General features: G+C 37.5%; 1 protein-coding gene across 2 annotated transcripts; it reads right to left on the bottom strand.

The window, feature by feature from the left end:
* Positions 1-26,799, bottom strand: nab1b (NGFI-A binding protein 1b (EGR1 binding protein 1)). 2 transcript variants are annotated; one of them, XM_051905538.1, is made up of 8 exons: positions 26,513-26,798; positions 20,631-21,436; positions 20,186-20,319; positions 18,368-18,419; positions 13,962-14,081; positions 10,949-11,117; positions 6,112-6,255; positions 1-3,679 (listed from the first exon to the last, which is right to left on the bottom strand). In XM_051905538.1, the coding sequence occupies exons 2-8, from the start codon at positions 21,432-21,434 to the stop codon at positions 3,597-3,599; spliced, it is 1,506 nt and encodes a 501-aa protein (XP_051761498.1). In that variant the 5' UTR covers positions 21,435-21,436; positions 26,513-26,798; the 3' UTR covers positions 1-3,596. The 2 variants fall into 2 exon arrangements, with proteins under 2 accessions (XP_051761498.1, XP_051761499.1); XM_051905539.1 differs by lacking the exon at positions 13,962-14,081 and having other exon boundaries at positions 26,513-26,799.
* Between the last annotated feature and the right edge of the window lie 795 nt (positions 26,800-27,594).

Here is a 27,594-nt window from a genome sequence, read left to right as displayed (position 1 = left end):
TGTCAAAAAAATAGAGTTTAATGTTCATGTGCTGTATAACAAATTAAATATATTAGTGTTTACAAAACAATATGTGCAGGACTACCGTATGCATATCCTAATGTACTCTCTACTCAAAAGTGATGAGAACAAGTTCTACTGACAACACAGTTTCATCCCACAGTCCAAGATGCATAAGTCTATTATACAAAGCAAGTACAAAGATTAGAGAAAGACTGATCATTTCTGTGAGTGGTTAAAGACAGTAACAAGCAAGGAACAAAGGTAGGCGTCTAGATATGTCTTGCTATATAGGTCATTGGTAACGATGTTATCAGTGAGGTCCAATCAGATTTTTTCCAAAGCAAATTTTGTTCCAGTGCTCTTAGAGAGCTTTATATTGCCAAGGCTTTAAGTCTCAGATGTTCATACAACTTCCCAAATCTCATTTTCCATTCCACCTAAAACGAACACCCAAAATAAACTACCACCAGCGAAGAATTGTAACGTGGAATGCTTTTAAACTAAGGCAAAAATGTCAATAAATATTCACATAACGCTTGTCTTTATCACACGGGACGTCTCGTAACCCACTAACTTATCGCACGCTCTCAAAAACATGTTTAAAATGGCACTTAAATTAAGATTTTGCATACTCGAGATCTCTTTAGTCTCTGAAAATAATCCTAAAAAAATAAAAGCACACACAATATTTCCACATATTCCCTCAAAATACTGAAGTGTATGATCAGGACGTTAAAAATCGGTCTCTTTGTACCGATATAGAGAGGTATTTGTCATCGACACAAATACAGATTATATAACAGCTTGACCGGTACATTACAGACATGTAATTGTGGAAAACCTGATTATCTTGTGCCTACTTCACCTCACGTGATACTCTAAAACTACATAAAGAGTGCGACTCGAAGCCGAACCGATGATTTCACGGGTACAAGTCCTACAAATACACGTATCACCATTGAGAAACACGAAAAATGTTGGATAGTAGGATGCAAATTCGAGAATCAAACACTAGTGCATATCAGTTTCACATACATTTGCACGTTAGCTGAATCTAAGACTATGTCTACACTACGAAACAGAGTAGAAATACTGTACAGTGAATGTCCCTCTGAGGTTGGGACACCTAGACACGTTCACTGAGTTAAGTGACAACAGCTACCCGGTATTGCTCTACGACTAAATATTTAGTAATACAAGTACATTACGTGATTATGATAAAGACTGGAACGGTGCAGTAATGACGCCCTGTTTTCAAGTCCAGTCAGTTGGGAATGTTTTTAAACTATTTACATGACTATTTCACTAACGTTCAGGAGGGGAGACATGCTTGTCTATATTAGCATTTTGTTGGTATGTATAGAGTATGATGAAATATATTAATTGTGCTTAGTATCGGAATAAATCAGGCATTACTATTCGTTCAAGAAAGCCAAATGGCTGGCTCCGAGATTTCAGTGTTTAAATAGCAACGTGTACCGCAGTTTTCCTCTGTTACGCAAGTAAATTCAACCATAGCACCATAGTAGAGACTTTTAAATTCAGATTCGTTAGCATTGTCGACTCCCTTAAAGACCCCATGAGATCAAAATTAGAGTATTCATATGTACTAGCTCTGAGGTCATCTATATGCTAGTGTACTGCTAAACACTGACAAACTTTACGCATTAAAGCGCTTTGTCTTTCACTTCTGGGATAAACAACCAAAACTTTTGATTAGGGCTGCTTGATATTGAAAAAAATCAGCAATTTTCACCAGATGACTTGAATAGCTATATTTGGAAAGAATGAATAGTTATAATAATTTTGTTTGAGGCCCCATGTACACGGCGTCTTAAAATGAAAACGTTTCAGAAACGATCTCCGTCTACACTACACGGCCGAAAACGCATGTCACATGACCGTTCATGCACACTGAACATGCGTGTACAAGTGTAAACAGTTGCCTCTTGCGCATGTAGGCAGCTGTGGTATTAAAAAAAAAAAAAAATGCAGAGTTTAACTGCACAATGGCTGCTAAAAATGACAAAGCCAGCAAAGACTGCAGTTCAGTCTCCATGTTATTGTTTACAGGGTCGTCAAGGATACGCAGAGCGAACGTGGGCAGCCATGCCATAGTTTTCAAAAGTCTCCGTTTTGGTTTGTTTATACTGAAATTTTTTAAAACTAAAACAGGCCCTGCAGCGTTTTCGAAAGTCTCCATTTTCGAGGTTCGAAAACGCCGGCGTAGTGTAAACGACAGGCGTAACCGTAGCAAAACTTACGCGTTTTAAAACAAAAACGTACTAGTGTAAATGAGGCCTGAGAGTGCAACTGCACAGAAAAAAAAAAAAATAATCTTGAGTGTGAACTATCCTTTTAGGGTTGAGCGAAGAAAAACTTTGGGAAATTTGGATGTTCTCACTTGGGTAATCTTTACAAAAACCAACTCAAACCTCTTTCACATTCTGACTGTTTTTGACTCATTCAATATAAAATGATTTTTTTTGTAATTATTATTAAATAAAAATATTAAAATAAGAAATGTTACAATAATACTATTGTACTGTAAAATAAAAATAAGAGTATTTAATAAAATAATAATTGTATTTTATAGTACAACTGTAAAAATACAGTACTAATATTTACATCTTAATTTCTTCATTTTTTTAAACGTTAAATCAAGCTTTTATTATGGCAGTTTGCTAGCAAATAAATATAAGCACGGCTGGTTTTAGCGTAAAACGAGGCCCTTTTCGTTTACACTGCTGAAGCTGTATCATGAGCCTCACGTGTGTAAATGAACTGTACAGAGCTTCACTCTGAAATAAATCACATTATACTGCATTAAGCCATATCAATTTTGATATATATCGCTGCAGCCCTAATATCAATGCGTCAGATTTTTGTCCAATCAAATTCTCTCTCTAGAATGATATCATCACTCCTGCTAATAATACCACCTGTTGTCGACTAGTAATAGCAACTAGCAAATCACGGTTCATGGCGTAAATAAAGCCTACTGGATATTAAAAAAAAGGAACAAACCCACTGATGTGTCCTACCAACTTCCTGTTATAACAGGAAATAGTCAATACAGGAAATGAAAGTGACTGCATGGGGTCTTTAGAGAGAAACGCAATCTAGGAGGCTCACTTAAATAGGCGACAACAACAGCTGCGTACTGACAACTTTAAAAACACTGCGTTCCTCTGTTTCAGTGAAATTTTACATGCATTCATATATACATACAACACGTACTGTATTTAAATAACATTTAACCATTTTCAAACAGACACTTTCTATGTATGTACAAATAGCGGACTTCGTGGTCCACACCGATAGGAGAGCATGAAGAGATAAAAACAGGTGATTAGAGCTAGTGAGAATTGAACAAGTACAGTCAGTGACAGCACAAACAGTGTGAATCTACTCAGGAGAATGGAAATAAGGACTCTAGGTGCTTTGGCAAAAACAAAAATGGTGAGAAACTAAAATAATTCTATTTTGAGGCAACATTGGTTGTTAAGGCTCTACTGTAGTTGTGCTTGTTTAGTATTCACTGACAGACGACGTGTATTGTTGTAGGTTTGAAACGAAAGTATTCAGGGCTGCTATCTGGAATCCTCCGGCTCTGATTTGATGGTCTTCTTCTCAGAGAGGTTGAGGGCACGTGAAGATGAATCTCCTCCATTTTCTGGGGGGGGAAAAAATTAAAAGAAATGCTCAGGATTACTGAAACCCTTTTTGTAATTTATCATAAATTTCTTGTAAGTTTCCTCATTTGCAAGTCGCTTTGGATAAAAGCGTCTGCTACATGAATTAATGTATATGTTAGCAATGACAAATGGATCATTTCTGTTATCAAATGAGATAATATTGGATAAAATGACACAATTTTAAAGATCACATCATATTAGTTAGCTTTTCACAATTAATAACATAAAGAATGAAATTAAATGATTTTAATAATTTAGTTTGTCATTTTTGCTATGTCCCTATGTGCTTGTAAAATGGAAAAATGGTAAATTTATTTTAAAAAAAAAATGATAATAATAATAATTAATATTATTATAATTTTTTGCCATGTCCCCATGTGCTTCTTGAATCGGAAAGTTTGTCAAGTTATTACAAATAAAATAAAAAAATAAAGAATTATTATTTTTGCTTCTAAAATGAAAAAAAAAAAAATGCAATATATTATGAAAAATAAAATATAATAATAATAATAATAAAACAATATTAGTATTATTACAGGTTAGGGCTGCATGATAGTGAAGAAAAGTGAGATATGCTTCTTTTGTTTGATTATCATTAACGATATACTGCAGCAGGTTTATTAGGCTTCTGTCACTTTAAGAGCTGATGCACAGATCCAATACACTGTTACACACACGTTTTCTTTCTCAACTGTTTAAGTTCAATTAAGTGTGTATTTGGCCATATAAGCTGCGGAAGAGAACTGAATTTGGGATCGCATGCTGTCTGAGATGTGGATTTGTGGGTATGCGAGTACCGCATTGAGTTCTTTTCAGCGACTAATTGCTCTTAACTCTTTTTAACATTACGCATATCGCACGTATGTAACAGTCATGTGTCCATTCTTTGCGTCAACCTAAAATTTTGATTTACATAACTTTTTGAAGTATTAAAATCATTCAGTTATTGAAAGCCATTGTCATATGCATATCGCGATATGTACATTTGCGATATTTCAATAATTTTGATAAACTGCGCAGGCCTTTTACAGGTGTTTTTTAATTTTGTCCTTTATCTAATCAAAATATTTATAATGATATTACAAATTAACAAATTAAAAAAAGATCTAAATTATTCAAGTTAACTCTCAGGTACGTCTACACAACAATGATGTACTAAAAATAGATTTTTTTGTTGCATTTTTTGCGTACAGACGACACCATTGTTAAAACGATCCCCGTTCACACAGACCCACGAAAACGATTAAAAACTCTGTATTATGCCTGCCAGGCCAATAGTTGGCGATGTCACTTTGTAAAGAAACACTACACACCTAGAGACTAAACACATAATGCGCATGCGCATGACATCACAAATTCACATTTTTGTTGTTCACACAAGATGATAACGGCATCATTTTCAAAAACGTACACTTTGAAACCCGTTTTCAAAAGTTTCCATTTTCAGGCCCTCAAAACACTATTGTCGTGTAAATGAACAGCAAAAACACATAAAAAGTTTTATGTTTTTAGTTTAAAACAGTGTTGTGTAAATGGCCCCTCAGGTTCTCCTTGGAGTACTTTTGCTCTTTATTTCTATCTTGTTACATTCAATTTAGTTAATTTTCTTGTCACTTTGTACACATTCAAATTATAATTAACATAGTTCAAGTGTCTTGATCAGAGCATTTTTCTGAAAGTCGAATGACCGTTTTATAGAAATTCTTCCTTATATTATAACACTAGCATATTCATATTTTAAAAATTACAGAGCTCAAAAGGTACTGCAGGAATGACCCAGGTATGAAAAACACATTTATCTAAGTCAGCCATGGAGCACAAATGTGTTTATGGTAGGCTATAAGTGTGTAAGATAATGTGCAATAAAAGCATTTACTGTAAGACACTGAGTGTGTGTGTGGCTCTGTTCCAAACCCTAGTGTGCTGTTTTGCTGTCAACTAATAAGGCAGCAGTTATTCTTAACTGAAATTTGAAAAGCTCTACAAAAGCAGCGATTTCAATAGTATGCCTTTAGAATGTTGCTGCGCTAACGTGATACTTTAACAAGCATAAATACGCATAGCACACCCAAGTATTGCCCGTATCTTGAAACATAAAAACATTTTTTTAATGATGGACATTTCTAAAACAGTCTATTTTTATCATTTTGAACTACTTTTAAATTATATTTTTCAGCTTTGTATTTTTAAATGAACAATTTTCTTGCTTCATTCTTCTTGAAAGGATACTTTCACTAATCTCATTGCAGTGCATTATGGGATTGTCTCCTCCGTGAAGGATGCCTATGATGCTAACTTGAACTTCTTAGGTGTCTTAGCCTTCATATAGCCTTCAGTCGCATGCTTAGCCTCAAGTGTTGCCTATGTAGGCAGCTCACTAGGTTTTTTCCTCTTTCCTTTTAACACACACCTGTGGCTGCTGACGTCTTGCTCTCGGCGTTAGCGTGATGATGATGCCTCTTCAACTCATTTGCCAGCTGCTTTCCAAGAGGCGTGTCCCCGTCTGGTGCGCTCGGCCTCTGACTGGTCACCCTCAGATTCAACGGTCTCTCTCCTGCAGACACAATAAAAAAAAAAAACATTCATTTTAACTCATGTTCACATCTCTTTTCACCTCGCAACTGTATTCATGATCTGCGTTTAACAAAACGCAAGGCTGCATCATAATGTCTATTACAGAGTCCAAGCTAATGCTTTGAGACAAGCATTCCGCCTACCAGAAACACTCAGCACAATACTCTCTCTCACGCACGCAACTGAGCTTCATTTGATACAAATGCACCTTTTCTTCGACTACAGCCTGCCAACGCACACGCCGTAATAGCCCGAGGACAACGAATGCGGCTTGAAGCACGTTGATAGCGAGCTGCATTCAGCGCGTACACCTTTGAGCTTGCTGCCTCCTTCAACACAGCACATTAACCTCCTCTGTCCCTGGCTGACTGATCTCATTTGTGTCTATTGACAGCATCAGAGCAGCATCATGACTAATGTCTGTCATTTTTAACTTAACACAATGCCCTTTAATTACAAGCAGCTTTAGTTTGAACATTGAGGGGACACGTCTCTCCCACCCACTCCTCACAATACCTCATTTTAAACCATAGAAGGTAATGACCGCTGTGGATATCAGGGTTGGACAAAACTCAGAGTGAATTTGAATTGGCTACGTCTCACAGGAAGCTGCATTGGAATTTGAATGACAGGATGAGGAATTGAATGAACTGCAAATTAAAAGAAAATTGAATACAGGTAATAATAAATTAAATAGTATTCTTCCACCCTGGGCCACAAAAGTGTATAAAGTATATATCTGGGGTCAGTAAAGTAGATTTTTTCAGTAGAGATTAAATTTTAAATCTGTAATGTCACAAAAAATATATATATATTTCAAATAATTGCTGCTCTTTCAAACTTTCTATTAATCAAAGAATCCTATGGAAGCTTGTTTCCACCACTGAATAAAAAATAAAAAAGATAATTGCAACTTTATCTCACAATTCTGACATTTTTTCTACAAATTGCGAGATATAAACTTGCAATTGCGAGTTATAAAGTCAGAATTGCAAGTTATAAAGTCACAACTGGGAGATATAAACTCACAATTCTGACTTATCCTCGCAATTCAGACTTTTTTTTTTATGCAATTCTGACTTCTTTTCTCAGAATTGTGAGAAGAAATAAATCAGGAGTTATAAAGTCAGAATTGTGTGATATAAATATCTCGCAGTTCTGACTTTAACACGCAATTGCGACTTTATATCTTGCAGTTGCGAGTTTATATCACACAATTCTGACTTTATAACTTGCAATGGCAAGTTTATATCACGCAATTGTGAGAATTGCAAGATGTAAATTTGCAATTGTGAGAGAAAAAAAAAGTCTGAGATAAAAAGTCGCAATTACCTTTATTTTTTTATCTAGTGGAGGAAACAAGCTTTCACAGAATCCTGAAGAAAAAATATCGCAACACAACAACATTTTCAACATTGATAATAATAACAACTGTTACTTGAGCACCAAATCCGCATAGTAAAATGATTTCTGAAGGATCATATATTAAAAAAGAATTGAAAATTGCATTAATATTTCACAATATTGTTTTTCTGCATTTTTGATTAAATAAATGCAGCCTTGGTGAGCATAAGAGACTTCTTTCAAAAACATTATGACCCCAAAATTATGAACGGTAATGTATATGTATATATACGCAATTGAAACTCAAGAATGAAATTCCTGCTAAACGTTGAGATGATATTACCAATGATATGCTAGTAAACCCAACAGCACTGATTCATTTCATTTAAGCCCTACCTGCAGAGGGAGAGTCAAGGCTAAAGGAGGACATATTTAGGTCTTATCTAATTCTCACTTTCCACCACTGCTTATCTCTCTTTCTCTCTCACTCGTTCTTTCTCCGCAGATCCCATACGCCCACTCTGGAGTTCTGAGAACACATGGGATATTAGGAAGCTGAGAGGGATCATGTACTCAGAGAGTTCACGAAGGAGTTATTCTCAGAGCTGGGGAGGGAGAGAGCTCTGTTGTGCTCAGCGCAGTGTAAAACAATGACAAATAATTATCTTAAATAATGAGAAGAGTGTCATATTAAAGCAAAGGAGAAATATGCGGCTTTTCCAAGGAGTCTATAATAGCTAAAGAAAGCTATCCATTAACATCCCCATTCATCTCAATGGTAGATGCCAGGCTGGTGCATAAAATATGAAAGCATGTGACCTGTGTGGTATCTTAAAAAAAAAAAAAAAAAAAAAAAAAGATTAAAGCTCATTTATTGGCTGATATCTGGTAAATTCTGAGCATCAGCTGCTAATTGGATATGAATAATATATATTATATATACCTAAAAACATACAAAAATACATTTATGCATGTGTACATTGGGCTGTCAAGCGATTTAAATTTTTAATCTAATTAATTACACAATGTGGTGATTAAATAACCTAATTAACCACACATCAAATTTGGCTGAGAAATTACCCCAAAAAGATAATTTTAAGTCATTATTGTGTTAAATGAGAAAAGCATCAGATAGACATTTAAAAACAGTAGCTTTAGAAAGAAATATTATATTTGATTCGTCATAGAATGTATTACACATAAACTTCTAGGCTAAAATGTAACTGACAACAGAATGTTCATTAAACTTTTCATTGAACTATACCTTTAATGTTTTTTATTAATATGGAATATAATTTTTTTTAAATGAAATAATACTTTAAATAAGAAACTAAAACTGCCAGTAGGTGGCAGTAAATGTCTTAATGAGCAAGTCGCTGAGTCATTCATTCATTCAATTCGTTCAAACGGATGATTCAATTCAGGAATGAAGTAGATGACTCTCTTATGAATGGGCCATTGAATCATTGATTTCCCTGATTTGTTCAAAATGCAAATTTATTCAGAAACACCGCTGTGTTGTTCGGAGACGCACAATCGTTCTGCTATGGCTATATAGGTAACAAACTGACAATATTGTGTCTAAAATATAACGCAATATTAACTTTTTTTTTTATTAAATTTTTTGAACTGTTGTATATAATCAATTCACATTTGCACTTGTGATATTCGGAACAAAAACAGCACTCGTGTGATATTGCTTAACTATATCATATGATATAAACATGAGACAAAAACTCATTCAGGGGCATTTTGCCCCAATATCTTAAAGTTTAGGGCCATATAGCTGCATTTTATCGGCTCCATCACACAGTGAGTTGTTGCCCTGCATTATGTTTGTCACAATCAACTGTATGAAACGTCAGATGACCTTGGTCTGGGGCGGGGCGTGTGCGTTAAATGTATTAATAATTTTAACGCGTTATAAAAATATGTATTTATAAGAATAGATATAAGTTTCTGAAAGTCTTATTTGCTATTATTAAATTAAATTATACATATAAAGCAGGGTGGCCAATATATACACACGAATATTTGAAATGCAAAAGCCCTTGCAAACGTGTAAACATTTGTACCTGTGCTGTGATGCAGATAATCAGTGCTCAGATTCAGTATATGTGCAGTAATTATCATCATGTACCAACACAAGGGTCAAAATGAACTCCAGACGGGTGGCATTCTAAGGCACAAGATTAGCAGCAGAACGCAGAGCTGTGTTCATATTTCCACCCGGCATCCCCCTCCCCTCTCTTACACCCACCACCCGCCTCCGCCTGCAGCTGCCAGATGAGCCCCAGAAATGAGAGTGCCAACAAGAAACGAGAAAAAAAGAGAGTCTGGAACAGGTGATGCAAGCTACTGAATTACATGAGAAACAACAACTGAAACGCTTCACCTGTTTTCGATACTGTCTAATTTGTAAAAAAATAACCTGGATGGTCAATCAAGAGTAAAAGACAGTTTGTCTGCTTTTCTGATAATAATAATAATAACTGTTTTCGTGAAAATGAATTTCTTGACTTCTTCATAATGTGCAATGTGGTTCTTAACTGGTTTTGCTTTAGGATACAGACACTCGGGTTTTCAAACTTTTTGATGCAAAGGACCTCTAAATATAAAGATACAATATATTATGAAATAAAGGTATATTTTCATACAAGACCCTGTATAAAAACAAATGTTTTATGAAAATGAAAAGACCAGTAATATTTCCAAAATTAAATTACATGTAGTATCATTGTTCTAAAAAGTATTTACTAATATATTTATTAAAAATTTTTTTAATAATATATATATTTTTTATATTATATAGATATTATAATTATTATAAATACCTTTGTTATAACATTACTATATTAGTTGACAGCGTATCTGAGATTAACACTTTACAAGAAACAATTGTAAAGTGTTTAATTGTAAAATTTACAATTATTTTTTTTTTGTTGTTACTATTAAAATCTAATGCTCTCAAAACAAAAAAACTGATACTGATGACAAAATATCTGACCAGTCTCTAGAAAAGAGAACAAAGTAGTAATACTATCAAATTTGGTGAATGTCAAAATAAATAAATAATAAAAAATAATAATGTTAAACATATTACATTACCTTTGACAGTCCTAAAAAAAATATTTTAAGGTTTAATTTTTAAAAAATGCTCCCTAGTTGGACACTAGTTTAAAACCCCCTGATTTTCCTTACAAGATAAATAAAATTTGCTCTTAAAGGACTGTCCTTGCAATAAATGCGCAGCAAGTCGCTTTGGATAAAAAGCATTCACTATGTGACAAATAACCCATCATCTTTAATTTTATAAAGCACAAACTCACCCTGCTGGTCAGCATTTTTGTCAGCTGAGAGCCCATTGCTGTTCTGCCTGTCTGTGCTGTGTTTGTAGGGCCCTGGTGGAACCCTCCACTCTAGAGCCTGCAGTCTGTCCTGCGCCGCAGCATCATGCAGTATCTCCATCTGCTTGGCCAACAGACGCTCCAGCTGAACCTATAATATGCACAGACAGCAGGGAGTCAGACAGGCGGATGTGTATAGCATCGTACGTACAGTGTGACAGAAATGATTTCCAATATTCACCATTCACAAACAAACCGCAACTGTAGTGATACAAAACAAAACTAACCATAAACAAACCCCTACAGTCCAAATATCCATTGATAATTTGAATGCTCCTCAATCATATTTTCACATGAAACGGGTTTACAATCACTTTAAATATTTTGTTGTGATTATATTCATGTTTTCTCCATGTACATCTCTTTGATTATTATTAAAAACCACACTACGTATGGAGCTTGATTCATTCTAATAGCACCCCTCCTACATGTGCAATAGCATGCTACCTAAAGAGGCAAGCAAAACAAACTTTTACTGCTTGTTTTTCTTTTACACAGGAAGATGCTATTCACAGTTACAAAATGACACGTTTCCGCTTCAAAACACAAAAGCAGTATAATTAACTGATGTTTCTGAGACAATGCATTGTGTCAATCTATCTATTGAAAAAAAAAAACAATTAAAGAGAAAAGATGGCCCAGAATATGTTTTAAATGCTCAGAGGTTGCTCTTATAGCTCAAAAGATATAATGGAGAGATATATCAACTTTGTTTCAGATGCAAAAGACATAATGAGAGACAATTGTTGACATTAGGGAAAGTACATGAAAGTAAACACTTTAGCTATGTAAGCATCACTATATGCCAAAGTGTGTAAAAAATGCAATAAATAGCCACTCTTCCACTGTCGGGCCGAACGGTTCTTAAGGTGATGATACACGGGGCAACTTTTTGAGCAATGTTGCTTGGGCACTTTCCCATTGAGAATGAGCAACAAATTTCTATCTGGATACTTTAGATCGCTCGTGGGCAATTTTTTGAGATCCTCCAATCAGAATGCTAGCAGCTGATCACGTGACCGGTTTGGAGATTTCAGAAAAAATTCAAACAAGATGGCAGCCTCTCAGCGGCAGTGGAGCGAAGAAAAGGAGAGTTAACTTATATCTTTTTACGCTGGTAAGTTGTCATGTGTCAACCCAAAACAGGGAATTTACACTAATTTAATGCTTAAAATACCAACAGGTGTCCAATTTAATGTGCGTAGGCTGTAATTTAGCCATCGAATGTTTTCAGTTAAATACTAAAAAAAACGCGTTCTGTTTAATGTCTGAAGTGGTATAAACCACTTCACGTGAAAGTAGCTTTTGACGCGATCCTCTCGGTTCGAATCTGCCTTTTGCCAAACTCGCTCTTCTCCCTTTTCCTATCACAAATCAGATCAGAAAGGAATTTATATTTAATAAAAACGAAGAAAATATTAGAAAAGTTTAAATAAAGTGCCTAACAAGTGTTTATAATAAAGTATTTATTGGGTTGGCAATAGATTTGCTCCTCTCTGATTGGTTGCTGCCAACTGTCCGTTGACGGCAACATTGCTCAGCAACATTGCTTAAAAAGTTGCCCCGTGTATCATCACTTTTAGAATGGTAAGGAACGGTTCAAGTTGTGTTTCCACTTGAGCCTGGTACCCGTTCTCGGACCGGAATTCACAGCACGGTTGTCTGAATCGTGCAGGTGGTAGAATCCGTGAAGTGACGTTTCCTCTCAGGATTGGTCAATTTGTTGCCTGGCTACCAGTTTCTCTGTAGCTGGCTAAGCGCTCTATTTGAGCGACGTAAACGCAAATGAATAATAAAATAAAAAGAAATATCTGATCATCCTCCATAATGCAGTCGTTATTTACATCTCATGTTGTCAGTAAATCGTTGCGTTATCAAGGCAACGACTGACGCTTTTGTATTACATTCCAAAGAGCGGCCGTTATCAGCCCCACAGTGGAAAATGAAACCGTAACCGTACCAGCTGGCCCGGATCGACACGGAATGGAACGGTTACGCAATGAGAACCACTCGGCCTGACAGTGGAAAAGTGGCTAATAACGCACCACAAGTATGCAGTTCATTCTCAGTGTTACTACTAGGGGTGCTATAGCAGATATTATCATAAACTCTCCTTTTGCAATCATTATTCTCTCTAAGGTCAAGTACCGTTGTGGCACAAAGTCATAAATATATTTGCATACTTCATACGTTTGCATGCTGAAGTAAAATGTTTTTGGCCTTGTAGTGTAGAGCTACACAATTAATAATAGATAGCAAAGCCCACGCGATTTTATCTTCAAATAATATTGCACATTTTAGTAATATTGAAATCTCAGATCTTTAATTGCAGACACTGATATCCGAGCACAGTTTGAGCACTTTCTTTAAATGTCTTAAGAAAAATCTGATAAGCTTGAGACTTAAAAAGTCTCCATTTGTTCCTCATTTCATGTAACTATATATATATAGTTTATTTTTATTACAACAGAAGTACCAGAGGTTCTTCAGATATGCTAGAAGGGCCTTTAAATATTATGTAGTGTTGAACAATAAGGGGACTTGGTGTGAAAAAGGCTGAGACCTTCTGGTCTATGAGAAACAACCGAGATATTCTTTGTAATTTTTCCTCCCTATAGAAGAACAATCAGCAAAAAGCACTGAGAATAACAATACTTGCTAATAGAAGTCTTTTTCATCAGTCAGGACATCTCATACACTTCCTTAAAAATATCCAACCAATGACAGTTCATATATTAGACCAGCTGACCAAAAGTAGGTCATGGTCAGGAGGACAAGTGAAGCTCTTGCAGCTATTGACCCGAAAACCTGCATGATAGGATACCAGAGCGAGACGTGTGGTGGTAGACAGACATGAAGACGGAGTCAGCGAGGCGCCTAAGAGCATTCCTCTCCCACACACAAATAAACACACTGTCATAATGCAGTCAGTCACCTGGATATTCCGCCCAACCGTCTCCTCTCCTTTAGATCTGGCGTGGGCTAGCTGCTCCTTAAGGGTCTCCTGGCGCATGTGAATAGCCTGCAGCGCCTCCTGGAGGTCAAAACAGCCCTCCTGCAGATCGATATACATTCGGTTGATATTTCCTTTCGATCAAAGTTTCAGAATCAGTCAACTTATAAATGAAGCACATAATTTCTGCATAATAATGATTTCTAAACCGGTTTTCCTTTTATCCACACCCAGTTTTGGTAGGACAAACCAACAGTCCTGCCCAAATATATGCCATTGGATGAGCCAATGTTGCTTAATATGGCGCACAGACAGAATAATGTTATGAAGGATTTTTTTGAAGAATCAACTTGCTCATAGTTGTGTCTGCATGACAACCTGAGACATAGACCCCGATTTATGTTTCTACCAGCGGGTGCCCACACATCATACCCCCACCCCATAACACGTGATGAGAAACACACATACGTCTTTCTTTCTTTTTTTCCCCCTTTCCTTTATCCTTTTTTTTGTGGAAACTTTCAAGTGCAAATACATTGCCAACCTCTGTTTCCATGAGCAAATGATAACTAGGCTAAGCGCATACACATGCCCCTTAACACATTTTAACATTATTTTAACACTCATTACTTAATAATGAATTATACTTCTTGTTAGTTCTTCAAGAGTATAGTCTTTTTCTCTGTGTCTCACGAAGAGAAACACAGACTGCAAATACATTACCAACCAAACAAAAACACATATTTCCATGTTGTCGCGAGTCGCTCTCTCGCTGATACACCTGATGGTTTTGGAGTTAATTACTTAAAATTAGGGATGCACCGATAGGATTTTTTGTGGCCGATACCGATTTTAACAAACAATTATTAGCCGATTCCGATATCGATATTTGTCACGTGCTCTCTTATTTTTGTTATTAACATTTTTCATTAAAATAGATAATGTTTTGATCAGGTTTTAAATCAGCAATGTTAAAAAAACACGCATTAAGTTATATTAGCTAGTTTATTGCTGCATTATCAAATAATTTCTAATGAACATGGATTGGATCCATTTAACATTCACATCACATTAATGCATAAATACAACAGAACAAAGATAGCCTACATATGAAATAAGCAGTGCTTTTAGGTAGGTTTAACAGTTTTCAGATACAGAAGTAAAGTAAACAAATGTAAAATAACACTGCATATTTTTCACTGTATAAATAAAATCCATATATTATTATTACATTAAGACATAGCTAAATTCTATTGTACAACAGTAGTATATTTCTGTCACAATTATTTTAAGTTAAACAACTTTTATTTTGACGGGTTTGCTGTGAAGACTTTCGGGACTTGTCGGGACTGGATACCGGGATCCCGTCCGCGTTTTCCGCATCGAGGAAATCATAGGCCCCTATACATATTAATCCTTTTTGTCTTTTGTCGTTTGATTAACATTAAAACAGACAGCAGCACAGCAGGAATATTAGATCATGGATTAATCTTGGATTCTGCAACAGACATTATACAGCTCAGTGCCTTCATGCAGTTAATTAATAAACCATCGGTTTGTTATATTGGCCTTTTTCATGCTATAACCAATATGCCGATGCTTGTAAATTGGTCATAAATCAGCTGATAAACATCGGCGGCCAATACATCGGTGCATCTCTACTTAAAATGCAATTTATTATCATGCAAAAACCGAAAGCACAAGGTTTTGTATAAGGTTATGTCTTAATGCTGCATATAACAGTAGAATTGTGAGCATTGCGACCCGCCAGGACCTGATATGAGATCCACCAATCAGAGAGGTTCTTGAAACGATTTTTAGTCTTGTGTTTTTCCGTGGGTGCTCAAGCCCACAGGATCGGCGACTTTAAAGACAATATGTGTCATAGCTGAATTTGACCACCCCCAGTAAGTCCACAAACTACGACAGCAATGGTCAGAGAACTGGAAACCGAAGTGATAGCAATATGAATCAACCTCTTACTGGAGGTCCACGAGGTTGGTGTGACATTTGAAGAATACCTGAACAATTCGAGAACAAGTTGTTAATCTCAACCACTTCACAGAGCGCAGCTACTAATTTTTCACTAACCCCGAGTGAAAAAAGCTTCATTCCTCTGAAGCGAAAAGGTCAGATACTTAATAAAATGTCATCCCACTTAAGAATCCCCTCAGGATGAGTTTCAATCCAACAGGCAGATGAACAAACAGAACATTTTGTCCAATGGACTGCAACGTCTAAATTATCACACGAAGGATGAGCTTGAAAACTTCAAATGTTTACATGGGTTGCCATGGCTGCAAACTACCACAGACATTCCAGTCTTTTCACTACTAGTTGGGTGTTTGTGGCAGAGAGGTATCTGCTAATAACAGCTCTGACGCAAGTTTGCCAACACTCACGCAGCAACAATGAAGTCATAGAGCCACTCCTGTGAGTTAAGGCCTTTCTCTTTCTTGACACGGAGGCTGGTCTTCTAGAGCACACAGACAAAGGTGCATGTATACGCCTGCATGTATACGCATGTGTCTTCAGAATCAGCCCCTTTTCACTTTGTGGTATCTGCGCAAATGCATGGGCGTGGGTGATTCCGAGTGCACCCACATAATGATGTCACATCTACCTCAAGAATACGGGTGGGTGCACAACTGATCTCATTTGGACCTTGTCTGGGTGCATGTGGGCGGGCGGCTTATTCTCACTGGTGTGGATGGGAGTGTAATGTGGGCAGAGTTGAGGCCAGACAAGGACAGCGAGAGGGGGAGGGGAAGTTTATGTTTTTTTTCTGCAGTTCAGACACAACACTATTAACTGTAAAACACTTTGAAATGGTTAAACCTGGAAAATCCATTCTAGAGCTGAGTGCAAATTAACTGCATCAAAAAAATGCAGAAACGACATAAAGAACATGAACAAGAAGACACTAATAACTTAACTAAAATTGGAGTAGCTTGACCAAATGTTGATAAAAAAAGATGACTCTCTCTTAAATGTTAAAAAATTATTCACTGATTCATTCGAGCACGAGTTCTAGAGATCACGTTGCGTTTGTGGGTGGTTCCAATAATTATTTTCATAAAGGTCGATAAATTATAATATGGTTATCAGGAATGTGCCAATGAGAATTATTACAACTTTAATTAGCATGAGGTCTAATCTACATTTACACCCAAACAGGATTCATTTACATGGAAAAAACAAACAAACTCTAAAGTAGTAGCAATAACCTGTTTGAATCATCTAGATTTGCTAAAGAGAAAGTGCAGCTTGGGGGCCCTGAACTTTCCTGAACCTGCAGACGTCTTTTTTTCTTTTCTTTTTTTTTCTCAATGGGTGAGTAATTCACTCCACTGTTGTATGTTGCTTCACATAAAAGTCTACTGCATAAAGACTTTTATGTTGATAAATATATAGTACATTCTCAATGTAATTAATGTAGTGTGTGCTAATGTTATACACTAGTAAATATGGCCACCAAAATAAATATGCATTGAAACTGTAACTTACTCATAATGTGAAGCAGCTTCCCCAACGCTGCTGTTCATTCACATCACTAGTGTGGGAACATGACGTAAAAGTGAGGTAAAATGTGATTATTAAGTGAGTAACAATGCAAATTAGGGGAAAAGGAAGGCGATTGGTAATTTGCAACTGTCTGATAATGATGAAGGACTCATTTCTCCTTAGAGGTAGAGTGGGTAGAAACCACTGATTTTCCGAAGTGGTCACATGTCTTTGCCCGTATGAGGAGTGAAACCAGGGCAGAGGTGAAGCGGGCAAACACCTGCTCTTCTTGAGACACCAGCCCAGCCCATAAGCATTGATGTGGGATGTTAGAAGTTTCCAGAAGATCTAACGACTGGACAATGATCAAATGTGTCACCAGAGAGCCATGAATGGACAGCTGCCATAGAGCACAAAGGCCTCTTCAGCAGACCACATCAATAAGATCACTATGTGTGTAGCTAAGTATAGGGCAGACTGATCACGGATATGTAGGTTATGGAAAAATAATGACCGTGGGCTGGCTAAATATGGATTTAAGGTGTGATCGAGGGAGTGGGCTTGCACACATTAGTCCTTTGTAACTTCTCCAGGCTGAACTTTGACCTTTCCCCTACACCATGACATGCAATCCTGATGGAGCTACCCCGCATGCTCCTGCAAAGCCCTCCCACACAGTTCAGTATGCTGACAGGCAGCTATGCAAACAAAAAGCCACTGGACCCACCCAGTGTCAATCCTGCCTCCTACAACAGTTTCCTCGCATATTGGTGTTAACGCCGCAGCGCACATTAATAACAAAATGACTTGAGAAATTGCGTTGGAAGCTTCAGACAGATTATTTGGAGTTCAGGTTGGAGAAATCATGAAGCAATTTTACTCACCTCAGTTTTAATTCTCTTGGGCGAGGGCTCATCTCTGTCGCCACATCGAGATCTGTAAGAAAGAAAATGAAATGATCAGCCCTGAACAACCAATGAAACACACTTTCACAATAATGTGTCTTATATATATAAATTTTACATGAAAAATCAAAGCCAAAACTTTTAATTCAATATACACTATCATTCAAAAGCGACAATGAAGATATTTTGGTAACACTTCACATTAAGGTTCATTAGTTAACATTAGTTAACTACATTAGTTAACATGAACTAATAATGAACTGCACTTATACAGCATTTATTAATCTTTGTTAATGTTAATTTCAACATTTACTAATACATTATTAAAATCTTGTTAACATTAGTTAATGCACTGTGAACTAACATGAACAAACAAACAACTGTATTTTCATTAACTAACATTAACAAAGATTAGTAAATACAGTAACAAATGTATTGCATTGTATTGGTTAGTTCATGTTAAAAAACATTATTTAGATTTTGTCTGTCTATCTCTAGGAGGACATAATCTGCCATAATGAATAAGTTACTACAACTAATTTCCCCCAAACTATGGGATATTTATTTTTAATTCGTACAAGAAATGCCTTAAAGCAAGGATTTTCAACCTTGACAAACCCTGTGTCCTACCAGGTACCCTTTACATATTAACTAGCATTACTATATTACACAATCCTTCACAGATCATTAGTTAATGCTCATTAATATAAAATAAAATAGAAACAGAGAAATTTTATTTCCTATGTTTTTTTTTGTTTTTTCTTCTGCATAGATCTTCTGCATTACCCCTGGTTGAAAACCCCGGCCTTAAAGTATTAATATTTCCTTTACTAATAGTAGTTTTTCACCTATAACCTAATATAGGAGTGCTCCTGGCAAATTTCATTATGACGTAAGAAGCATTGTAAGAAAACTTGGCCTAGATAACTTTCGCAATATCCAGTCCATGACTGTGATGCAATATTTCAAGTTTTGAATGAGTGACTGCAATTATGTAACACCAAAAGGAATTTTCCATCCACTGACACGCAAGCCTGGCAATCCAGGAAACACCTGCATGGTCTCTTTGGATGCCAGGTTTTGAGTGTCTGATAAGGCCTGTGTTCCTTTAGATGCAAAGGAGTGGGAGTGTTCTTATTTCTCCGTAGACCTCAGTGCAGCACTTCACACCTAAACACAAAAGCCATACACAAAGCCGACTTCGATATCTTGGCTTGGCTCTAAGCAGACTACTAGAGAGCAGATCCTGAGCTGCTCACAATGCATTAGCATTAGCTATCTCTCTCTTGGCTTAAAGGCTAAACATCATGAATGATTACTCCAGTCACAATGTGCTTTTTTTTAACCAGGCAAAATCTGCAGGATTTATGAGCATTTTATGGGGGGGCGGGTCTTCTAAATTTTATGATTTAAATATGGTAAAATGCTAAACAAAAATTATGACACTCATATCGATAGTCTGCATTTGCAAACGGTCAGACAAACAGCCCTAACTCGTGCAAATTTCTCAAACAGAGCAAGGTCGGACAAACAGGTTATCCTGCCCCATTCTTGTGATGTAGGTTACTCGAACTACACAAACAGAGCAATGTCTTCACAGTGCCACACAGCTAGTGTTAACACTTTTAAGGCAAATTAACATACAAATGGCTTACTTACATCTGTCTGTACATAATAAGCTGGTATAGGAGAAACTATTTAAAAACCGAAACAATTGCACACTTCAGTTTTAACCAAAGGTCCAAAAATAGTCGACCAAGGTGTTTCATGTTTGGGAAATGACTTTAAAGTTCTTACTTGCTGGTTCTGTAGGTGTATTTGTAGGTGACCTCTCGGGAGACCTGACGTGCCAGTCCGAAAAGCTCATCTCTGCGAGTCAGCAATGCCACCTCCTTCATACAAAGCTGTGCCGCAGCCTCATTCACTGTCAGCTATGTATAAACAAAGGATATTTTTATTATTAATTAGATAATAAACACTAACTATAACTATGCGCAAAGAATTAAACCAGTCCCACAAGTAAGCAACACTCCTGCTTAAACAGACCAGCATGATATTTCTGTTGCAGCTAATTAATTAAGGAAGCACACCAGCATACCAAACACTGGTGCTCAGCTATGCTGAATTTATTTTAGCAGGGACACAACATCATTTCTTACTGAAAGTACAGTCATGCTTTGAAGTGCATGATTTATTTAAACCCCAAAAGCACCAAAAGAGGTGAAAGTCCCGTAAAACGCACCTCATGCAGAGTCAGATGCTTCCCATCCTTCCTTTTTGAGTCGAATCTGCCATATATAGCGCTATACTTGCGGATTTCCTCTTCCCGGTGTGGATCCTCGTCGCTCATATCGAAGATGTGGCTGATCATTTTGGCAAGCTTCTTATTTCCCTTCAACTGTTCTTTAACCTCTCCGGGGTCACTCTTGGGCAAAGTCTGAGAGATTCTTTCCACGCACTCAGCCACGGACTGAACAGCAGCTGCGTCAAGCGCCTCAAGGCCATCCCGAGGGGAAGACGGAGAGCCCAGTTCTGCTGGGGAAAGGCTGTGCTCGCTCTCTGTGCCATGACTGGCCCAAAACCGTGGTTCGCTGCCACTCTGGAGGGGCGAAACGGTGGCTGAAGAGTTCCCATTGCCTGATTCTCCTTTTCCGGGATCTACACAAGCAGCTGCCAAACACTTGGGCACTTTGACTTGGGTGTCTCCACGGGCACCATTACCAGGCAACAATGTGGGTGACCCTTCGGGCAGCTTGTAGACGGGAATGCTGCAGACGGGCAGGGACGTGAGGGGCTGATTGAACAGGGCAGGGTTTGTGACCCAATCACGCAGAGCTTTCTGTAGGCGTCTGACGTGCAGTGGCTTGCTGGCCATGCCCACGAGTGCCATGATCTCGAGAAACTCGTCCTCGCCTGCCTCGCACAGCTGCTGAACATCGTCGCCGCCCTGCTGGATGAAGGCGTCGTAGTAGCACAGCAGGTTGGCCCTCTGAAGGATGCGGTAGAGCTGCAACTCCCCAAGGGTTCTGGGTAAAGTCGCTGCCATACCTGAACAAAGGAAGGAACAAAGTAAGCAATTACAGGAAACAAAGCAAAACTGCTAGAAGGAGAGGACACTGGCTGCCACAGCAGGGGGAGGAAGAGAAATGTGTGGCTGGATCCAAGAGTGGCGACTATAAGAGAGCGCCTGTCAGGCTCCTGGGCTGCTGGGAGAGTCACATACCACACTCCACCTCTGCAACGCGCGTAGGTGGGCTCTCTTAGCACAGGCCTCATTTGTTTCTGCCGGGATCTGGCTTCTACAGCTGCCACTGTCAGGATCTGGATCCACAGCAGCACAGATAAAAGCGAGATTGGCTGCAGGGAAGGGAGGTGGGGTAATGGAGTCGCGTGGGAGTGGGACGGTAGGTGTGCGTGCTAAGAAGATAGCTTTCTGCATTTCACTTTAATTCACCCACTTCTTCCTTTAGAAGGATCCAGGGATTATGAATGTACGACAAACACACACACACATAATGTTCTCTGCAAACTTTGTCGGAGACTGTAATGCATACTAATGTGGTAACCAAGCTCATTTGCTTATTTTTCTGTTGAGAGAGATATGTTTTAGAGACGATATGGAAACCATGACAGTGGGGAAAACTCTGAGACTGGGGGACAAATTGGGGGATTGGGGGACAAATTTTATGGATATCTCATGGTGTCAGAATTGAATCTGAATAAACATTCACAATTAATGGTTCACAAATGTGCAACATAAAACACATTCCCCAATTAAAGTAATTATATATGCATATGATCACCACAATTCACAGAACCCTGTGGAGAACCTCAAGGAAACTGTGGAACTTACAAAAGGATCCCATAAGTTCCTACAAGAACTCTAGAGAATGTCAACCCCATCACAAAGGAAAGGCAATGAGAATATCCTTGAGTAAACATATGGAATGAGGCACGTTCAAAATGATGCCTAGAGGTTCTCCAGAGGGTTCCTCCAGGGTGGCAGTCGGAGGACTTCCAAATAGGCTCTCAAGCCTTTTCAATTTTACTGTCGTGAATCATACTTTGTGAATAAGAATCTAAGTTATGCATTTGTGAATCATATTTTGTGAATATATTCTATTCTGTCCCCTAGAGATATCTCAAGAAACATCTATGAGTTTGTGCAGAAAATCAACTACTGCTCATCAATGGAATGTTTTTTAGAAATTAATCTGTCTTATTATTCTTGATTTAAATAAAGAAATAAATAGAAATAAAAAATAAAGATTTTTCAGATTTTTCTCTGCCTGCCTGGAGTAATTTGGAAGTATAGAGACATAAAATTTTTAGACAGAGACTGCTTTTGGAGACACAACAAAACCTGCGTACCTATAACGGCAAAAATACACACCCAAAAGTTGCACAACTTGCACTCTCTTTTATGGCATCTCTATGCTATACTTGAACATTTTAAAGGGTGAGTTCACTCAAAAAAGAAAATTCTGTCATTAATTACTCACCCTCATTTTGTTCCATGCCTGTAAGACCTTCATTCATCTTCGGAGCACAAATGAAGATATTTTTGATAAAATCCGAGAGGTATCTGACTCGTCTATAGAGAGCAATTTAACCACCACTTTCAAGGTCCAGAAAGGTACTAAATACATTGTTAAAATAGTCATTGTGACTACAGTGGTTCAACCTTAATGTATTTGAGCAACAATACTTTTTATGCGCAAAAACAAAATAAAAATAACGACTTTATTCAACAATTTCTTCTCTACCCTGTCAGTCTTGTACGCAGTTGACGCAGTAAACGAAGTTCGGAGCTTCAGTGTTTACATCCGAACGCTGACTCATTATCGGCCGGTTCCTGCGTCAGCATCACACTCCTGCGTCATGCTGCTCACATGACCAGCGTCGGCCAATACTAAGCCAGCGTTCAGACGTAAACATGGAAGCGCTGAACGTAAACAGCGTACGAGAATGACACAGAAGAGAAGATATTGTTGAATATGTCATAAGTTTTGTTTTTGCTCACAAAAAGTATTCTCGTCACTTCATACAATTACGGTTGAACCACTGCTGTAATGTGGACTATTTTAACGATGTCTTTAGTACCTTTCTGGACCTTGAAAGTGGTGGTTAAACTGCTAGTCAGATACCTCTCGGATTTCATCAAAAATATCTTAATTTGTGTTCCGAAGATGAACAAAGGTCTTACGGGTGTGGAACGACATGAGGGTGAGTAATTCATGACAGAAATTTCATTTTTGGGTAAACTAACCCTTTAAGATGAAAATTTAATACAATAAAAATAAAAATGTAAAAATAAAATAAAAATAGTAACCACTTTTAAAGATCAATAATGCCAATGTCAGGCCTCAATTATCATTCAGTGGTGGTAAAAGATGACAGATGCTGCTAAATCATCATGACTGTTAGTGTACTAGAGGTGAGTAAGAACAGTAACACAGCGAGGCTGATTGTGAGTACTGATGAGTGAGTGTATGGAGTCTAATGAGGACGCCCCACTGAACAGCAGAGTGATCCGCCACTCTAATGGATGACTGAGGCCTAGACCCAAGTGAAGGGTGCCTTGTTGAAACCAATTCAGTATCAGCATGGATGGCACTTAGGCAGCAATTTATCCAAAGCTCTCTCTCCCCGCAGCATGCTGGGTTCCTAATGCTGGAGATCTAAGGCCAGGGCTTCACGCAACATGCTGAGAGCACTCACGGCATGTACTCGTGTTGCCCAACAGCGGCCTCTTATCAATCTAAATGAATAATGGATTCACATCGAGACCTGTCCTAAATAGTTGCATGAAGCTTTAAAAAAAAAGCTTCTCTGGAAAGGCAACCTATCTGTCCTGCGCATCAGACTAAATGTTTGTGGAACAGCTGCTCTCCATATGAAAGCTGTAAGGGCTGTTTTTGTGAAAGGAGCATAAGGCATTACTAGATGAACACAAGCAATTCACTTCTTAAGCGGAGGAACAAAAACAAGAAAGGGAAACATTTGCGTGTACATAATCAATTGGGTATCTCCTAAAGGGATGGTTCACCCAAAAATTTTAATTCTGTCATGATTTACAACCTTTGTCACTGCAAACCTGTATGACTTTCTTTTTCTGTGGAACACTAAAAGAGATGTTAAGGAGAATGTTCATGCTGCTTTTGTCTGTACATTGAAACTGAATAGTGGGCTGTAAAGCTCCAGAAATGACAAAAAGCAACTTAAAATATTGGTCTGTTCCTCACATAAAGCTATTAAAGGATTTCAGATGATTTGGAATAGTATATTGGTTAGACTCTTGTCACCATTCACTTTCACTTTATGGGAAGCAGCAGTAACATTCTGCTATGCTTCTCATTTTATGTTTCATTGAAGAGAGAAAATCATGCTTAGAATTAATTGAGGATAAGCATTTCCATTTTCAAGTCAGCGATTTCTTTAATAAAAAAGGGGTATGTAGTTTATTACACATCATAAGAAGTAAAATAACTTGCCACAATATAACTTCTCAAAGACACAAATGTCTTCACCTTTCAATCTCAACTCAAGATTAGTTTAAACCTTGATGTTCTTTACTGTTCAAAGCTCTTCACAAGATGGGTGCAAAGATACTCATTTTAAGTGGTAGTGCCTTTCACCCAAATACGATTCATCATAGGGTCTTTTGAAGATAACGGTGGAAAATATTGGTGAGGAAAATAGAGAAGAAAAGGCATGACAAAAGTTCACCTCTTTGCACTTAATATTAGTAATGTAAGTTGCAACATAACTAATATTAGTAACATAAGTTGTAACAACTAATATTAGTAACATCAGTTGTTTTTTTGGGGGGGCCCAGTGTGTACAATGAGGTGGTAAACAATGAGTCATAATTTCACAGGGCAGAAAACAATTAAAAACAAAAATTCCCATTACCTCATTTCAATTATTACTCAAATAATAAACTAAACATGAGGCATCAACTATTACTAATGTTTATGGGAACAATAATAAACCATTTCCGGCAAAAACAGCATTATAGGTAGCATCAAGCATCAGAGGTAGTTTTATTATAGAGACTTGTCTTGATATTATTATTATTTTGCCATTACAGTCTATTGAACCGCTAGGAGGAAATTGTTCAATTTGGGCTATAGAAAGAGTAAATCTACTATTTATATGAAATGAATATGAAATATGAATATGAAAAATATATATCTTTGCTTATAACTATTAATATTGCTTTATGTCATTAGAAGTCTTTGGAGTTACCCATTGCGCCAAGGTCAGCCATATAATGATTCGGGAATTTTGAATTGAATTGGAAAATGCTTGTTTTGCCATGGTCAGCCATATTGTTTGTGAGCCATTTAAAATTTCATGGAAAACATTTTTTTTTTTTTTTATCTCTGCCCACGCCATTGATCAAATTAATGTCAGATCATCTTCAGACCATTCTGGCAAAATCATCTGTGTGCATTAACAAATTTGGTGCTAATGTGCCAAACAAGAACTAGGCTTTATCTTGGCAATGGTTTGGCGTATTGACACAAAACATTATATGTTTCATTGGCACAACACCTTGACAAATCCCAATCAATTATGTGACAGTGGCAGCTATTGGTTAAAAATGCTAAGCAATTTTATTACAAGTCATTCAATCTACAGCTTTCAAATCACTTTGCCTAAAATCATAACTAGGAATGCTATATTCAATATTAGTCCATATTATATGTATATATATATACACATACATATACACACACTGTAATATCAGCTTGCAACTACATTAGGTAGCCTATTATCATACATAGTATTTATTTACATTTACATAAATATAAACATCAATATCTATGTAAATGATTCAGCCTATGACATTCACACATTTAAAAGCTATTGCGCTATGGAAAGCATTGGGAAAACTACCCTTGGAAGTGAAGAATCGCTAAGGATGCTGCACACACACAGCTGCCGACGACTAGACGCCCACGGGGGCGCGTTCACACACGGTACCGAGAGCTGTCCGGTCTGCACGGCGCGCACATGGATCACAAAAACACGCAGGAAAGTTGCACACAAGACATGAATTCAGCGCTCAACTACATTTACAAGCGACATTGAACAAAAGTATCGGCATAAACGTACCTTTTGGTTTTCTTTCTTTGCCTTTTCCCCACCAAAACTCTTCCAAAAGCTGCCTCTGGATGTTTGATTATTAAAGTTCTGAATTATGACGGTCCGTTAAGTTACGCAACGCTTCACCTGACGTCCAGTTACGTGCCGCGCGTTCGGCGGATCAGCGACGCGTCCTTCGGCTCTGTTATTGAATTAACTCTCACACACTCTGTAGTTTGAACTACTGAGGGACTCTCAAACTAGTTGGTTTCCGCTCTCTCCCCTACTGCCAGAATTGGGATATTCCGCGCTTGCTACATTGCTCTCTCACTCCCACGCGCCTGCGTGACGCAGATCCTGGCGTGGGCGGTAGCGGCGCGTGGGAGGCTGCTGCATGGAATACCAAACCTCATATCAGCCGCATGCACCGCCTCACATATATATACATGGACATTTATCATGTTTGTTGACCTTACTGAAAATACGCCAGCATACAGCATAACGGTTCGGTGGCCGCCTGTACGCCCACACCGGTGCTATTCTTGCCCCCCTCCTCCTCCAGTGCAAATTCACCTGCTGCCTACAGCCTGTCACATACTGAGTCCTTGTGCATTCCAGTGGGCCCAGTTTCACATCTTATTAGCTATACCTGTTCCATTTATAGAGTTCTGCGCTGATGGCCAACAACAAGATCTGCAGGCAATCTCATAAACAACATAATTACTTTTTTCTTTTAAAAATACACTTTCTAAAGATGAGTTAATTAGCTAGTGCAAGTTTCTTCAATGCTGGGTCTCCGGATGGTAATTAAAGAAAACACACACACATAAAAAGCAAAAAGAAAAACCTGCACAAAATACAAAACTAAGAAAACAGAGATTTGGATTTCCAAAAAGAAATACTTTTTTTGGTCTCAAAAAAATTAACTAAATTATACATTTTTGTTATATATATATATATATATATATATATATTTATACACACACACAAACATACATACATGCACACTAACACAGTTAACTATCAAAAAACAGATTATTCTACTAAAAACATGCACACACTGAATAATAATACATAATATGTGATAATTTAATATGTTCACATTCTGATTT

Source organism: Ctenopharyngodon idella, chromosome 9, assembly GCF_019924925.1.
Source record: "Ctenopharyngodon idella isolate HZGC_01 chromosome 9, HZGC01, whole genome shotgun sequence".
In the NCBI taxonomy this organism is placed as follows: Eukaryota; Metazoa; Chordata; class Actinopteri; order Cypriniformes; family Xenocyprididae; genus Ctenopharyngodon; species Ctenopharyngodon idella.
Note: the sequence above shows the minus strand (reverse complement) of the source record. Positions and strands in the feature narration are given on the sequence as shown.